This window comes from Gigantopelta aegis, chromosome 3 (genome assembly GCF_016097555.1).
Source record: "Gigantopelta aegis isolate Gae_Host chromosome 3, Gae_host_genome, whole genome shotgun sequence".
Taxonomy (NCBI): domain Eukaryota; kingdom Metazoa; phylum Mollusca; class Gastropoda; order Neomphalida; family Peltospiridae; genus Gigantopelta; species Gigantopelta aegis.
In genome coordinates, this window is record NC_054701.1 from 42,607,889 (window position 1) to 42,625,620 (window position 17,732).

The following is a 17,732-nucleotide window of genomic DNA, read 5'->3' on the forward strand; positions in this document are numbered from 1 at the left end:
ACGTGTGTGTGTGTACGCGTGTCTGCATGTCAGTGTGTGTATGTCTGTGTGTGCGTGCGTGCGCGCGCGCTCCCATGCTCTCTCTCTCTCTCTCTGTCTGTCTGTCTCTCTCTCTCTCTCTCTCTCTCTCTCTCTCTCTCTCTCTCTCTCTCTCTCTCTCTCTCTCTCTCGTGCACGTGTGTGTGTGTGTATGTATATATATATATATATATATATATATATATTATGATAGACAGCAAGTTAAAAGTTTTCATATTTCCCGTAGATGTGGTTAAAAAACGTATGTGGGCAATGCTTGCAAAAGGGCAGTGGGAAACCATGGGTGCAACGATCCAAATTTAACTACCTCTGTAGTCATCAGTTTATATCAGTGAGGATGTAGGAGTGTAATTAAAACAAACAGACATTTGACATGATGGTGTGAATATGAAAATGGATTTCTAAGGAATCGGTGATTATTTAACGGTGGCACATTTAACTTAACATAGACCTATATAGTCCGTCGTCACATCCTCCTATTTTTTAAATAAATTCAGTTTGGTTTAAGAAGAAAAGTAATAGTGTTTTGGAAATAACAACAACAAAAATAATATTTAAAAAAACCCCACCTATTATTGTGTGCAATTGTGTGAAATAAATAATTTGTAATAAATTTCATAGTATTAAGAAACCAAAAAAAAACAAAAACAAAAAAACAACAACAAAAACCCCAACAAAAACCCCGTCCCACTGTGGGAAGGACGTACTATATACATGTAAAAAAAAAATCTATTGCATTAACATGTCACACTTTTTACTTATATATTTTCTACATTTTGTAAATAAAATATGATTATTTATTTTGTACATTTTGTAAATAAAATGTGGTATTGATTAGCGCATTGTTGTTGTTTTTTCGTTTTTTTAATGCGTTTGGGTGATTATGGAAAATACTAATCAGTTTATTGATAAGTAAATACAAACGTACGCTTGGAAAGTCTCCCAATAGTTTTATTTAGTCAATCGAAGCATTTGCTAAACATTGATAATTTTCAGAACAATATAAAAGCCACAGGTCTATAAATGTCAGCATATTAATACAGAATCGGTTAAAATATGGTTCTTAAATTTCATGCTTATAATTATTGTAATATAGTAAATATATAACTGGCGTTGTAAAAATAGAAAGAAAAGAAAGAAATGTTTTATTTAACGACGCACTTTGTAAAAATATATTTATTTAGTTTTTACTTAAAATTCGTTGGTATTAACGTAACCCATCCATACAGGTGCTGTCACAATATAGATAGATAATTTATTAACAGGTAATTTATTAACGTCTACCGGCCTCGGTGGCGTCGTGGTTAGGCCATCGGTCAACAGGCTGGTAGGTACTGGGTTCGGATCCCAGTCGAGGCATGGGATTTTTAATCCATCATATAACTGGTTCAACAAAGGCCATGGTTTGTGCTATCCTGCCTGTGGGAAGCGCAAATAAAAGATCCCTTGCTGCTAATCGGAAAGAGTAGCTCATGAAGTGGCGACAGCGGGTTTCCTCTCAAAATCTGTGTGGTCCTTAACCTTATGTCTGACGCCATATAACCGTAAATAAAATGTGTTGAGTGCGTCATTAAATAAAACATTTCTTTCTTTTATTAACGTCTCACCTTATGTACATGTTTAAACAAAATTTATTTCCAAAGGAAATGGATTGGCAAACATGCCATCACACAGTTACAAAATAAAACAAACACAAAAGTACATAAGCCATTCCTTGTGGGATTATGAAAGACAGTATAGTTAAATAACAGAAGTATGTATCATTAAAATAATAATAACACTTGTGTCTCTACGATGTTGTATAATATAAACACCGGTTTGGGCTGTTATAAATGCAAGGTTAGGCTCTGACATTAAAATACATAACTTCTCTAAATTAGGTAAAGACATAAACAAAATTTACAGCACAACTGAGCATGTTGGAACAAATTAAAACGAATATCCTCATAAAAACGGACAGTTTACAAAAAAGGCAATACCATATCCAGTTTTCTTGTCCACTGTAACCCAGAGACGATGTGCGGCATCCTTTAACTTTAGTAATGTCATTACTTCAGCTGTGAACATGATAACGTTGGAATTGTGGGTTTCGTAATTTAGCAGTATATGCCCGTGGGAACGGTATCTGGAGTGTGTCTGTGTATGGGTTTTTTTGTTTTTTTTGCCAGAGTTCCATGTTTGATGGGATTAGGAAAATTAGCGCTAGTAAATCATACTTGAGATACAGAATGATGCAGTACACCACTGTTAAATTAATTTATTAGAACAGCAGGGTTTCTGCCGGAGAGTAAAACGGGTACCTGGCGCCATACCCAATTTAATTTAGCAGATTGTTTTTTTTTTAAATTAACTTTTTGACAGAATTAATTACTGTTATCATTACTGTATGATTTTTTTTAACCCTAACTCTAAACTTAACCCATTTTCTTTCTGAAAAAGCCCCCCCCCCCACACCCCACCCCGTCGACTGGGTGGGGGTGGGGGGTGGGGGAGGGGGGCTCCTATATTGCGAATTTTTAACATAGAAATTGGGAATTTTCAGTGCCACTTTCTTTTGGTAAGGGGCCTATGTTCAGACCCACACAACGTCTGGATAAATACCTGTTATTATTATTATTATTATTTTATTATTGTCTTTTTTTTTTTGGTCTTTTTCTTTTTTGTCTTTTTTTGGGGTGTGTGTGTGCTTATAGCAACTTTCGATGTTTTGATTGGCAGCAGATATAGACACTCGGGTGAAAAAAAAATGAACTGAGTGTTATTCGGCATTCGGTGTTTTATTTGTTAATTACATTGCGTCAGGTTTTGACATCTGCAAAATACATCAACGATCGTTTTATCATTTACTTCCTGTTATATACATGTATATATGTATGTAATGCCCTCATTTTTGACACCACACACACACACCCATCCGCAGCAGGTGCTTATATTATACGGCCATCTTTATTTCTCTGTATATGAATCATTTACAAAACAATGCACATCTTGAAATACATAGCTCAAGTCTACATAAGTAAAATAATACACATTTTCAAAGATTTAGTAGGCCTAGTGGCTAGACTACTTGAAGAAGGTCTGGAACGTTCTCCCCGTCTCTGAAAAAAGAACAACAGGTCTGGCTTACTATCGGCGATATGTGTCCTGAAGATTCTAGATGAAGATTTATTATTAATTTGTTTTATACAATATTTATTCATACAAAAATACACTGTAAAGTTTAAACATATTCTTCTCTGTATGCCAGACTCTAAACTAGTGCATACCGGCCTCGGTGGCGTTGTGGTTAGGCCATAGGTCTACAGGCTGGTAGGTACTGGGTTCGGATCCCAGTCGAGATACTAACTCCAAACCCCGAGTGAGTGCTCCGCAAGTCTCAATGGGTAGGTGTAAACCACTTGAACCGACCAGTGATCCATAACTGGGTCAACAAAGGCCATGGTTTGTGCTATCCTGCCTGTGGGAAGCGCAAATAAAAGATTTATTGCTGCCTGTCGTAAAAGAGTAGCCTATGTGGCAACAGCGGGTTTCCTCTAAAAAACAAAACGTGTTAGAATGACCATATGTTTGACGTCCAATAGCCGATGATAAGATCAAAAAAATCAATGTGCTCTAGTGGCGTCGTTAAATAAAACAAACTTTACTAAATTAGTGCACGCCAGCTGCGTGATGACGGGTGTAAGCAATTTGCTTTTCTTGTTCATCTTTCATGCCCTTGAACAATTAAATATTAGCCATAAAATGTTCTACTTCATTATGAAAACGAAGGCTTTCTTTAAAGACTTCTGGTGACGCTCACACACATTTGTGTTAATTAAATGATTATGCATGTTATTGATCAGTTCGTCGTGCATCTCTTTGACGTCCTTCTTTGGGTTATTGCCTTCTTTTCAGTGGTGCAGTATGTCATCAATCAAGTAGAACTCATGCCGGTGGTCGAATAATTTTGATGATGGATATCTCAACATCCAACAAGTGGAGATCTGTTTTGAGGCGTAGTCGCGACGTTGTACGAGCCATGCACGACCACGTCTCATGTCCTTCCAATATTTTGGTCTGGATTTCAGGTGTCTCATTATTCTGTCTTCTTTTCCCTCATTTCTGTAGTTTACACTTCTCAGGTGGATTATCTTGTGAACAAACTGACCTGCAAAACAATATGTATATATATATATATATATATATATATATATATATATATATATATATATATATATATATATATATATATATATATATATATACTGGATCCCTGAGTCGCTAGAGTGCCCACCGTAAATTCTATAAAAAAATAATTAAAAATTTAAACAACGTTGACAAACAATTTTCACACCTTCACGAATACTAGTACTCATTGAGTCTGACAACTCCACAGTGTATCAATTAAGAAACTGTGACTTCACTCTCTCTAAAGTTTGAGAGAAGTGACTTCGCTGTATGATCTGGACCACGATTAATAAAAAAAGGACTATTGTTGTAGTATCTTTCTGGTATATCAAAGGCTGCGGTATGTCCTGCCATGTCAATGAAAAAGTGCATATACAAAATATCCATTGCTGCTAATGAAAAAAAATGTAGCAGGTTTTCTCTAAAGACTTAGACTTATTAAATGGCTGACATCTAAATATTGAAATTACTTTGGGAGCAAAATTCTACTTTTTACTTAATACTATGTCGTAATTGTGATCTTAATAAGCACATAATTTACGCCTGTTATCGATTAAAAGACATACGATTGGCTGCTCCTAAGTGATGACCTGGACACCACAGCCATAACATCAAATTAAATAAGCACGATTGAAACAGTTTCCCATGTGACGTCCAATAAGTTAACATGAAACTGTTCTGGGAAGTCAACTGCATTCGCAAGCGCTGTAAATACGTGTTAATTTGTTTGCTTAGTTTATTATAAACATGGTTTTTTGAGTCTCTGTAAAACTAGACTACTACATTCGTGTTTGATACCATTTTATCTTACAACTACTTTTTAAAAACCCATCAATAAATAGTATCTAATAGCCACTGAAGTATTCTCTATTTCATTGGGCTTAACTTTGTAATAATAATTATGTAAAGCATCACTCATGTACAAATTCATATTGCTCACCAAGTATACCATCTGTATTTTGCGATAGTTTCCCTTCATTTTCTACCTCTATGTTTAAAAAATCTTCTCCAAGAGTATATTTGCTTGGATGCACGTGCTTTGTTACATCCACTTCTAATCCAAAATCAAACACCAGCCGAAATGACAGTGTAGTTTGATTTACGATAAGCCACGCCCCTGGAATTCTGACGGCTGCACTGTGCTGCCAATCAAGAGTCTCCGTGTTCAACGTGATCTTGTCAGTTGTAGCCAATAGCAGTATGTCTTGCAACCTGACTGCTATCGTCTGCATGTAGACACGATAACCACCGCGATGTGTATGTTTTTTACCTTTCTTTAATTTGGTGTTGATTGTGAGATCTGAAAATGTTACACGTATTACATTAATGTTTATACTCATTTAATACAACCTAAAGTATAAACGATTCACCTGTAGGCATTGATATTCTAAGCAAACAAAGACAAATGTATCATAGGGAGACCAGTTTCCTTGAGGGTAAGCATTCGGTTATAAAACATATAAATATTTATAAACAGACAGTTATTATACAAATAGCTATCTTTTTATTAGCTTCAAATGGGCACTAAACTGACCGCGATGTAGCAATGTTTACTGCACGTGCGTAAAAAACCCCACTAGTTACGGTATTTTAACGGAAACTTTCGCCTACGTCTCGGTTACCTAAACAGAAGACCGTGTCGATGTCCGCGCTACGTTATCGTATCTAAGCATGCACCAGCCATAATTATATAGTTAACTACGTTACCTGGTTCGGTGAGTGAAACGTTTAATGGTATAGCTTACTGTGACGGGACATGCTCTTATCTTTTCGCCTGTGGCTATGCCCATTGTGTTGGGGGCTAGTGCAGCTTGGTTACGTAATACCTCCACGCGACCGTGCCCCCTAATACACACCCAGAACAGTTGTGGAGGCCATGTGGAGAGTGGTTACGTAATACCTCCGGGAGTTCTGTCCTGCGACGGTGGTTCAAATGAGCGAACTGCAGACGGTCAGTCTGGACATCTAAGAAAATAAACCGTCTCTGGGAGTTGGGCTCGCGTATGGAAATAGCACATCATAACGCTAGGTCCCGCGTTGGGCGCGTTTGTTGCCAGGGTTTTAGATAGCTCGGGAAGAATTTAAATTTCTAGGAGTCATATTCGACTCAAAACTAACATTTAGACCTCATATTCTAAACCTAATTAATAGATAAAAAAACCCCACTAAATCTACTCAGGGCAATATCCGGCACGAGTTGGGGTGTGCAAACTGAGGCAATGCTCATGGTATACAAAGCCTGCATAATCTCCATACTGGATTATGGAGCACAAGCCTACAGCAGCGCCACCCCATACTTACTCCATAAATTAGACAGTATTCAAAATCAAGCTCTTAGAATAATCGCTAGGGTACCAGCTAATACTAATGGACAAAGTTTAGAAACAGAATTTAACATTATGCCACTGGACCATCGCAGAAAACTTCAGCACCTTAAGTACTATCTTAAAGTTCACTCATTCGATCATGAACATCCAGTGCAGGAACTTACCCCAGTGGCCAAAAAAAACAGGTGTAACCCTAAAATCCAATTTAAAAATAGGCAACTCCTTTTTTACTACAGCATATAATATAGAAACCGAAGTAGGAATAGATGATATACCAGTGGCAATGCACACCCTAAACCAACCAGTGTATTGCCACACACCTTACCTAATTAAAACAGCTACGGAAAAAACCCCTTCCCTCCCTTCAAATTTTTTTTTATATGAAGTCTGTGCCAACGAAAACTACCCGGAGCACACCCACATCTTTACAGATGGCTCCAAAAATCCAGATAATGGCAGGGTTGGGTATGCAATAGTAGAAGAGAAAATTACATGGCACCCTAAATTAATCAAAATTGCTAGGCTGTCAGATAATCTCTCAGTTTATACAGCAGAACTGACAGCCATTTTAGAAGCACTAAAATGGATCAAAAACAAAAAATACTCAAAGTGTAATCTTCTCCGATAGTCTCAGCTCTATCCAATCTATTCAATCTAATGGAACCACTAGACCAGATATAATCTCAGCCATCTACAGAGAACTAAACGAGCTAAACCAACTAAATTCAGACGTAACAATAGAATGGGTCCCACCTCATGTAGGTATTATGGGTAACGAAATTGCAGATTATGGGGGGAAAAAGGCACTGACCATCAACAATAAACATCAACAAACTATTCCACTAGGCATTACTGAACTAATCTCAATAGCTAAAAAAAACATTACATTAATCTATGGCAGGAAAGCTGGGACCAAACAAAAAACTTGTGGCATTACAACATCAAACCTATGGTTAACTCAGTTAGGCCTAAACATAAAAACTCTCTGATCGATAAAACAATAATTAAACTAAGGATAGGAAACTCAATGGCACTTAACAACTGTCTGTCTATTATAAATAAAAGCTCACCTAAGTGTCAATGTGGCATGCCAGAAGATATGAAACACTATCTCTTGGACTGCCCATTGCATAATAATCATAGAATGCAACTACTCAAAATACTTAACATTAGCAACCCCGCCACCATAATACCTAATATCCTACTACAACCAGATAAACAAACTAAAACGAAATCTTTCACGCACTCTACCAGTTCGTACAATCTACCAAACCTAAGTTATAACAACTGTCACCCCTTTAGCCACTGGGAACGGAATTGCCACCATGCCGCACTCAACCACGATTAGCATTCCAAACCAGTGGTTGAACACCAGACAGCAACATATATAAATAAAAATAGGGAAAATAAATAAGGAAATATTAACCACTCAGCTAAATAACATTAACATACTGCCACCATCCACCCTCTGAAGAGATGTTGCCACCCTTTTGCATTTGACCCAATTAGCGCATCAAATCGGACGGTGGCTCTGGTGGCAGATTAACCAGTTATAGCACTAATTCTATAATAGTAAAATAAGCTCCCACATTTCAATAGGAGATTGTCGTGTTATATTTAATTAAAGATGTATGCTATAAATTAATAAATAAAAATACCTCACTAAGTGGTCAACCAGAGGACCAACCAGGGTCAATAAAAACTCTTAACCAAAATAGAACCAACTAATTTATACCATCTCTTTTCCAGAACCATCAGTTGACCGACTAAAACCAACCAACGACCAGAACTGTACATACAATGTAAATAAAATATTAAAATGTTATTATGCACTTATATGTATGTATGGTAGTAGATACAACTTCCTCCACAGCAGACCAAGGTGAGTAATAGTCATTACAACAGATCAGAAGACTACCATTAAGAAAACAAGATACAAGTAAGATTAGCTAACCAATTATCTAAGTAACTAGATACTCATAATCTCCGGGGGGGGGGGAGGGGGGGCCTGGGTGGGACTGGGAGGCATACCTATCGATACTCGTGTGAATTTTGTGAATGAATTGTACCTACTACCAAAAATTATCATATGCAAAGCATTAGGCTTTTTTAAACTACACTCATACTATAAGGGAAATCCCCTTCAAATTAGATAGCTAGAATAACTAATACCCCCCCCCCCCCCAACCTCCTTGCATTCACTATGCAATTCAAGGAGAGTGGGTGATATGTTCAATGGTAATTGGGAATTCCTGCAGAAGAAGACTCCATCTCAAAACTCTCTGGTTGGTGGCTTTCATTCTGTGAATGAAAGTAAGCGGATTATGATCAGTAAAGACAACCACTTGATGCAATGCCGATTTCACGTAGATCTGAAAATGCTTCAGAGCTTGTACCATGGCCAAAGCTTCCTTCTCTATAGTGGAATAGTTCACCTGGTGTTTGTCAAACGTTTTGGAGAAGAAACTTACAGGATGGTCCAGTCCATTTTCGTCTTCTTGGAACAGCACAGCTCCAGCTCCCACGTCACTGGCATCCACAGCCAGCTTGAAAGGCATTCGGTAGTCTGGTGCTGCCATCACGGGAGACGAGGAGAGTATCTGCTTAAGACAGTTGAATGACTTCTCGCATTCATCTGACCACTGGAACTTCGATTCCTTCTTTAGCAGCGATGTGATGGGAGCAGCTACCATCGCAAATTTAGCACAGAAACGACGATAATAACCGGCCATACCAAGAAACCGGCGAACTTCACGACGGTTTGTCGCTGCAGGATACTGTCTGATGCTTAGTGTCTTGGCCTGCAGTGGGGCGACGCAACCATCTCCGACAGTATGACCTAAGTAGGTCACTGAAGCTTTCACGAATTCACATTTACCCAGGTTCACAGTCAAGTTAGCTTTCTGTAGGCGACTGAATATTTGTTGTAAACCGGGGAAATGTTCATCCCAAGTGGTTCATTATCCTTTGAAAGGCAGCAGGGGCAGTCTTCAAACCAAACGGCATCACTCGAAATTGAAAGAGGCCGTCAGGTGTGATGATCGCCAGAATGTCCTTAGCATAAAAAACCTTCAATAGGTCCAATTTGGTGATGTATTGAGCGTGTTCAACTCGGTCGATGCAATCGTCAAGGCGGGGTAGATGGTAGGCATCTGCCTTGATGAGTTGATTCACGCGACGTAGGTCAGCACACACCCGGAAACTGTTATCTCCCTTTTGAATCAGAATAACAGGTGATGCCCACTGACTGTTTGATGGTTCCAGAATGTCGTGTTCCAACATGTAATCTATCTCCTTTTTCAGTGCCGCACGTTTTACAGGGTTTATCCGATAGGCATGCTGTCGAATCGGTGTAGCGTTGGGTTCCAAGCGCACATCCTGGATTAAGGTATTGGTAAGTCCTGACAAATCAAAACATTGTCTTGAATCAACGTAGTCAACTTTGCTCGCTGGGGGCTGTCAAGGTGCTGTAGATAAGAACTCAAGTCTGCTAGAATCTGGCTGTTGGTTAACTTGATCTCTGCAGTCTTGACGTCATCACAGGAAATTGAGTGACTCTCAATTTGGACAGGTAACACTGGAACTATCGGTAGTCTGTCAAAATAACCTTTTAGCAAATTGATGTGACAATAACCTACTTTTCCTAACCCTATCAGGAGTGTTTATCACATACCCTGTCTCATTAACCCGTTTGTGCACAACATAGGGACCGAAATACCGGTTCTGTAATGAACCCCGTTTAATGGGAAGGTACAGCAGCACTTTATCCCCTGGTTTAAATTCCCGACTCCTAGCCTTCCTATCAAACACTGATTTTATTTTGCTCTGAGCTTGGCTCAGATGCTTCCTAGCCAGTTCGGTCGCCTGCCACAATCTATGTCTAACTCTCCCTACATAAACCAGCAGGTTTTCGGCATTATCCTTGTCTAACCAACTATCTTTTACCAATTTGAGAGGGCCTCGGGCTGAATGTCCATAGACCAACTCAAATGGGGTGAATCCTAAAGATGTTTGCTTCGCATCCCGTGCTGCGAACAACACGAAAGGGATTGACTGGTCCCAGTCAGTACCATTGTCGAAACAATGGCAGCTGAGCATACTTTTCATGCTCTGGTGGAAACGTTCTATTGCGCCCTGGCTCTCGGGGTGGAATGCAGCAGAACGAATCTGTCTTATATCTAACATAGACGGTACTTGCTGGATCAACTTGCTCATGAAGTTCGTACCCCGGTCGCTTTGAATTTCACCTGGTAAACCCATATACGTGAAGTATTTAAGCAGCGCAGTAGCTACAACAGATGCAGTAACCTTCCTTAAGGGAATCGCCTCTGGAAAACGTGTAGTTAAGCACATAATTGTTAACAAGAATTGGTTGCCTGAACGCGTTTTTGGTAATGGCCCCACGACATCTATCAATACTTTTGAAAAGGCTTCCCCAACTATGGGAACCTTCTGCAGGGGATAGGGAGGAATTAGCTGATTTGGTTTCCCCACAACCTGACATACATGACATGACATACAATGCTTACTGACATCTGCAAACATTCCCTTCCAATAAAACTGTGAGGCAAGTTTACTATGAGTCTTATTCTGCCCTAAGTGGCCAGCAAACACGTCCTCATGTGCTAACAATAACAATGACAGACGGTACTTAGAGGGCACCACAATTCTACATCTTGTCACACATTCCTCACTATCAGGCACAACCTTCTCCACACTCTTATTCATTAATACTCCCTTGTCCATATAATAACCTGACATCTGATCCTCCATCTCACCCTCAGTTAACAATGTAGTGCGAGCTGCCAACAAATTTGGATCAGGCCCCTGCTCTAGGATTAACTCTTGTATATTACAAGGTAAGGCCCCTCTATCAAACACAACTGGTTCATTTCCCCTCTGCGGGAGGTCAACAGGTTGCATCTCGATAGATTGACATTGCCTTAGGGTTTACTTTCTCTGCCATAGGACTAACCAATAACTCTCTCGCTAACGGAGCTGACCTCACTAAACCGACCACTTGCGCATTATCGCGTTTCCTTTTAAAACAGTCCCCGACAAGATGGTTATCCTTTTTACAGTAACTGCAATGTGGACGAAAAGATCGTGCATTGGCTGATAATGCAGGTTTATTCTTACTTTGCCCACCAGGTGCATTCCTTGCCTGACTAGCTGACCAACTAGATGACTCTCCCCGATAGTTACTTTCCCGGGAAAAACCTGGCTGAAATTTCTTCTTATCACCCTGTTGTATAGAGCTACCTTGTACTGCCTGAGCTTTGTGTATTAACACGTAATCATCTGCCGCTATGCCTGCCTCCTCTATTTTTTTTATATCACGATCCTCTAAATGAATATATAAACTAACTGGTAATCCATGTTTAATGTTCTGTAAGATCAACAATTCCCGTAACTCGGTATATGACCCTACCTGATGAGAAACCACCCATTTATCAAACATCCCTGCTTTCTTAGCCACAAACTCACTATAAGACTGACCCTGCGTTTTTCTCAACTCGCTATACCCGTAAACGATAATCCTCAGGTCGTAACTCATAAGCCCTCAACACTGCAGACTTAACTAGGTCGTACTGACTTGCTCGCTCATCACTTAATGAATTATAAGCTACGCTAGCCTTCCCCTTAAACTTAGACACGGCTAACAATGTCCACTTAGACTGAGGCCAATTTAGCTGCTTGGCGGCCTGTTCAAAAAGTTGAAAGAACATACCTACCTCCTGGTCGTCAAATACAGGCACTGATCTATAAGCCTCCGACATGTTAAACCCATTTCCTGCCTCTCGTCTAACCTCTTCAGCATTCAACTTTAACTCATGTTCCACTTTTAATTTTGCTAACTGGAATTCTCTATCCCTATCTCTCTCTTCTCTACCTCAATCTTCTTTTTCTCTATATCGATCTTCTTTGTCTCTATTTCTCTATCTTTCTCTCTCTTCTCTACCCCTTTCTTCTCTTTCTCTATCCCTCTCTTCTCTTTCTCTATCTCTCTCTTTCTTTCTCTATCCCTCTCTCTATCCCTCTCTTCTCTCTCTCTCTCTCTCTCTCTCTCTCTCTCTCTCTCTCTCTCTCTCTCTCTCTCTCTCTCTCTCTCTCTATCTAATGCACGTTCTTCTCTTTCGTAATTAAGCTTTTAAAAAGCTAACTGTTGTTCCACACTCAACTCATTTATCTCTATCTCTGTAACAATCTCACTTTCTTCCATAACAGGACTATCACCAAAAACTTCCTGGATAATAATTGTCCTTATATCTCCTAATGTTTTAGCTGATGTTAAATCAATTTCCCGCTCACTCGCGATTTCAACTAATTCGGCCTTACGTGCCCGCTTTATCTCCACTACACTGAGCGTATCCAGCAAATTCTTATCCATGTTTAGATATGACGCACTTTTTTTTTCTTCTAGTGAACAACGTTGCTACTTCTAGTTAATTTGTAAAAAAAAATTATAAAGCCCCCATTTACAAACCATACTTTTCAAATATGCATGTCCCATTTCAGATCCCGGATGAGCCCCCATTTTTATCCTGTCACGGGGATGCTGATAATACCCGTAACTAAATAAAACACGATTATCCAAATATCTCTCCTAACTGTATATCTATTAGATCTCTCTGTATCGGGTAGGCTACTACCCGAGTGGCCCGGCTCAAGGAGTGATCAGAGATAAGATCTGATATAAATATATATATGTAGCACGTTTAGTTCACTAGAAAACACAACAAAACACAATACTCTTTGGAATCTATATTAACTCTAATGCTGACAAATGTACTTGCCGCAGTAGTTAATTAACAACAACAATATAATAACAACCCAGAGCTAATCACTTAATTAGTTAATCACTAGGTGTCTAGTTTACACAATATTCTAATCACTTCACCGTGATACAACACACACACGGGTGATAATTGAGAAACGCTGCCAGGGGAACTTAATTAATAAAGGAATTACAACTCTATTCCTAACTGGTTAATTTTTAATTAACCCTTAAATACTCATTCAGTAACCTTGTAATGCAGAATTAATACTGGTACATATCACAATAAAGACAATAACCTACAGTTTACCTAGGTCCTCTAGGATGACCGGCTAAGCTTTATCTTACCAAATACTCGTATAAAAATATTAGAACAGTGAAGCCTACAATTTACTTCGTCAGATTACCGAAGACACTGTCTAAAGAATATTGGTATAATACAGTATTAGAATATTTAAAGTCACATCAATCACATCAAGGTTATACAACAGAGCAGAAATATATAGTTACCAAGTCCGGTCTGAACTAATAAAGTTCGTTCAGTTGGACAACGTCCGTTCTCCCTGGATACTTCCAATGTTTCTCCCCGAGCTATCTAAAATCCTAGCTATTTATTCAAAACTCTCAGACTAGTCCGGGGCACAACGCGGTACCTCACCTATCATGTGATATTTCCACAACTCCCAGAGATGGTATATTTTCTTAGATGGCCAGACAGACCGTCGCCAGGTCGCTGGAAATACCCCGGTCGTAAACCGAACTACCGGAGGTATTACGTAACCTCTGTGCATATTGGGACGCAGGACTACCACCGTCGCGCGGGGGTATTACGTAACCACGGCCCTCTAAAACAATTAACATCGCCACACGCGAAAAGATAAGAGCATGTTCCATCACATCACTAGAAGTAGCAACGTTGTTCACTAGAAAAAAAAATAAGTGCGTCATATCTAAACATGGATAAGAATTTGCTGGATACGCTCAGTGTAGTGGAGATAAAGCGGGCACGTAAGGCCGAATTAGTTGAAATCGCGAGTGAGCAGGAAATTGATTTAACATCAGCTAAAACATTAGGAGATATAAGGACAATTATTATCAAGGAAGTTTTTGGTGAAAGTCCTGTTATGGAAGAAAGTGAAATTGTTCCAGAGATAGAGATAAATGAGTTGAGTGTGGAACAACAGTTAGCTTTTAAAAAGCTTGAGTACGAAAGAGAAGAACGTGCATTAGATAGAGAGAGGGATAGAGAAAAAGAAGATAGAGATAGAGAAGAGAAAGATAGAGATAGAGATAGAGGAGAGAGAGAGAGAGAGAGAGAGAGAGAGAGAGAGAGAGAGAGAGAGAGAGAGAGAGAGAGAGAGAGAGAGAGAGAGAGAGAGAGAGAGAGAGAGAGAGAGATAGGGATAGAGAATTCCAGTTAGCAAAATTAAAAGTGGAACATGAGTTAAAGTTGAATACTGAAGAAGTTAGACGAGAGGCAGGAAATGGGTTTAACATGTCGGAGGCTTATAGATCAGTGCCTGTATTTGACGACCAGGAGGTAGATATGTTCTTCCAACTTTTTGAATGGGCCGCTAAGCAGCTATATTGGCCGCAGTCTAAGTGGACATTGTTATCCATGTCTAAGTTTAAGGGGAAGGCTAGCGTAGCTTATAATTCAATGAGTGATGGGCGAGCAAGTCAGTACGACCTAGTTAAGTCTGCAGTGTTGAGGGCTTATGATTTGCGACCTGAGGAGTATCGTTTACGGTATAGCGAGTTGAAAAAAACACAGGGTCAGTCTTATAGTGAGTTCGTGGCTAAGAAAGCAGGGTTGTTTGATAAATGGGTAGTTTCTCATCAGGTAGGGTCATATACCGAGTCATGCGAATTTTGTATCTTGCAGGACGTTAAAAATGGGTTACCAATTAGCTTACGTATTCATTTAGAGGATCGTGATATCAAAAAGATACAGGATGCAGGCATAGCGGCAGATGATTACGTTTTAATCCACAAAGCTCAGGCAGTACAGGGTAGTTCTATACAACAGGGTGATAAGAAGAAATTCAGCCAGGTTTTTCCCGGGAAAGTAACTATCGGGGAGAGTCATCTAGTTGGTCAGCTAGTCAGGCAAGGAATGCACCTGGTGAGCAAAGTAAGGATAAACCTGCATTATCAGCCAATGCACGACCTTTTCGTCCACATTGCAGTTACTGTAAAAGGGACAACCATCTTGTCGGGGACTGTTTTAAAAGGAAACACGATAATGCGCAAGTGGTCGGTTTAGTGAGGTCAGCTCCGTTAGCGAGAGAGTTATTGGTTAGTCCCATGGCAGAGAAAGTAAACCCGTATGTGTCCACTGGTATGGTTTGTGATGTGAAACAAGAGTTGAGTCCTAAGGCAATATCAATCTATCGAGATACAGGGTGTAGCCAGTCTCTTATAACGTCAGATTGTTTAGCTGGTATTGAGAATTCAGATACAGGACGTAGTTTGGCCTTAACCTCGGTTACTGGGGAAAATATGGTTGTCCGGTTACGTTTTCTTGTGTTCGAAGTTAGTGACGGGACCAGTCGTTATGGGTGTTGTGAAGGACTTGCCTTTTGAAAACATAGGAGTTTTGTGGGTAACGATTTGACTAGTCAGTGTTGCCAGCCGCAAGGTGACCAATTGTTAATTGAAGACAGCCCTTTACCAATAGAAGAGTGTGAGGTTGATGAGATTAGATATCCTGCGTGTCTAATGACTAGGGCTATGGCCAGAAGGGTAGCACGAGACCCAGAGGATAATTGTGATTTGTCTGATACGTGTGTGAGCCATGAAATTGGAGTGGATGAGGTTATCAGTAAAATGGTAGATAAGTCAACTGAGGAACTAAATATGGTGGAACCTGTTGACCTCCCGCAGAGGGTAAATGAATCAGTTGTGTTTGATAGAGGGGCCTTACCTTGTAATAGACAAGAGTTAATCCTAGAGAAGGGGGCTGATCCAAATTTGTTGGCAGCTCGCACTACATTGTTAACTGAGGGTGAGATGGAGGATCAGATATCAGGTTATTATATGGACAAGGATAATGCCGAAAACCTGCTGATTTATGTAGGGGGAGTTAGAGATAGGTTGTGGTAGGCGACCGAACTAGCTAGGAAGCATCTGAGCTATGCTCAGAGCAAAATAAAATCAGTGTTTGACAGGAATGCTAGGAGTCGGGAATTTAAACCAGGGGATAAGGTGCTGCTGTACCTTCCCATTAAACGGGGTTCATTACAGAACAGGTATTTCGGTCCCTATGTTGTGCACAAACGGGTTAATGAGACTGGGTATGTGATAAACACTCCAGATAAGGATAGGAAAAGTAGGTATTGTCACATCAATTTGCTAAAAGGTTATGTTGACAGACTGCCGATAGTTCCAGTGTTACCTGTCCAGATTGAGAGTCACTTAATTTCCTGTGATGACGCCAGGATTGCAGAGATCAAATTAACCAACAGCCAGATTCTTGCGGACTTGAGATCTTATCTACAGCACCTTGACAGCCCCCAGCGAGCAGAGCTGAATACGTTGATACAAGACAATGTTTCCATTTGTCAGGACTTTCCAATGGTTACCAATACCTTAATCCAGGATGTGCGCTTGGAACCCAACTCTACACCGATTCGACAGCATGCCTATCGGATAAACCCTGTAAAACGTGCGGCACTAAAGAAGGAATCGAAGTTCCAGTGGTCAGATGAATGCGAGAAGTCATTCAACCGTCTCAAGCAGATGATCTCCTCGTCTCCCGTGATGGCAGCACCAGACTACCAAATGCCTTTCAAGCTGGCTGTGGATGCCAGTGACGTGGGAGCTGGAGCTGTGCTGTTCCAAGAAGACGAAAATGGACTGGACGATCCTGTAAATTTCTTCTCCAAAAGGTTTGACAAACACCACGTGAACTATTCCACTATAGAGAAGGAAGCTTTGGCCATGGTACAAGCTCTGAAGCATTTTCAGATCTACGTGAAATCGGCATTGCATCAAGTGGTTGTCTTTACTGTTCATAATCCGCTTACTTTCATTCACAGAATGAAAGCCACCAACCAGAGAGTTTTGAGATGGAGTCTTCTTCTGCAGGAATTCCCAATTACCATTGAACATATCAAGGGCACATCCAATGTAATCGCTGATGCCCTGTCCCGAAGTTGAACGTTGTGATAATGTGTTGACGTTCTCGGTTTCTGTTTTTGTTTTTATATATATATATATACTATTGTATACCAGGGACTCAGAGACTCAGTGTGATTACTGGTAGTCACCTTATTACTATGTGTTATAAGTACCCGGATGTGTCGGTTAACGCACATTTTGTTTTGTTTAAATATAGTATATTTCCTTAATCCTAGAGTAGAGGAAATATCCTTTTTGAGGTGGGTGTGTGTGACGGAACATGCTCTTATCTTTTCGCC

The 17,732-nt window shown here is 39.9% G+C and overlaps 1 protein-coding gene across 1 annotated transcript in view; it reads right to left on the bottom strand.

Moving 5' to 3' along the window:
* Nucleotides 1-3,599: 3,599 nt before the first annotated feature.
* LOC121368653 (inter-alpha-trypsin inhibitor heavy chain H3-like) overlaps nt 3,600-17,732 on the bottom strand; it is a 39,896-nt gene continuing 25,763 nt past the window's right edge. The window contains exons 12-13 of the mRNA XM_041493391.1: nt 5,147-5,506; nt 3,600-4,186 (exon numbers count right to left, since the gene is read on the bottom strand). Coding sequence (XP_041349325.1) covers nt 3,930-4,186; nt 5,147-5,506 — 617 coding nt within the window. The 3' untranslated portion in view covers nt 3,600-3,929. The remainder of the gene's footprint in view (nt 4,187-5,146; nt 5,507-17,732) is intronic.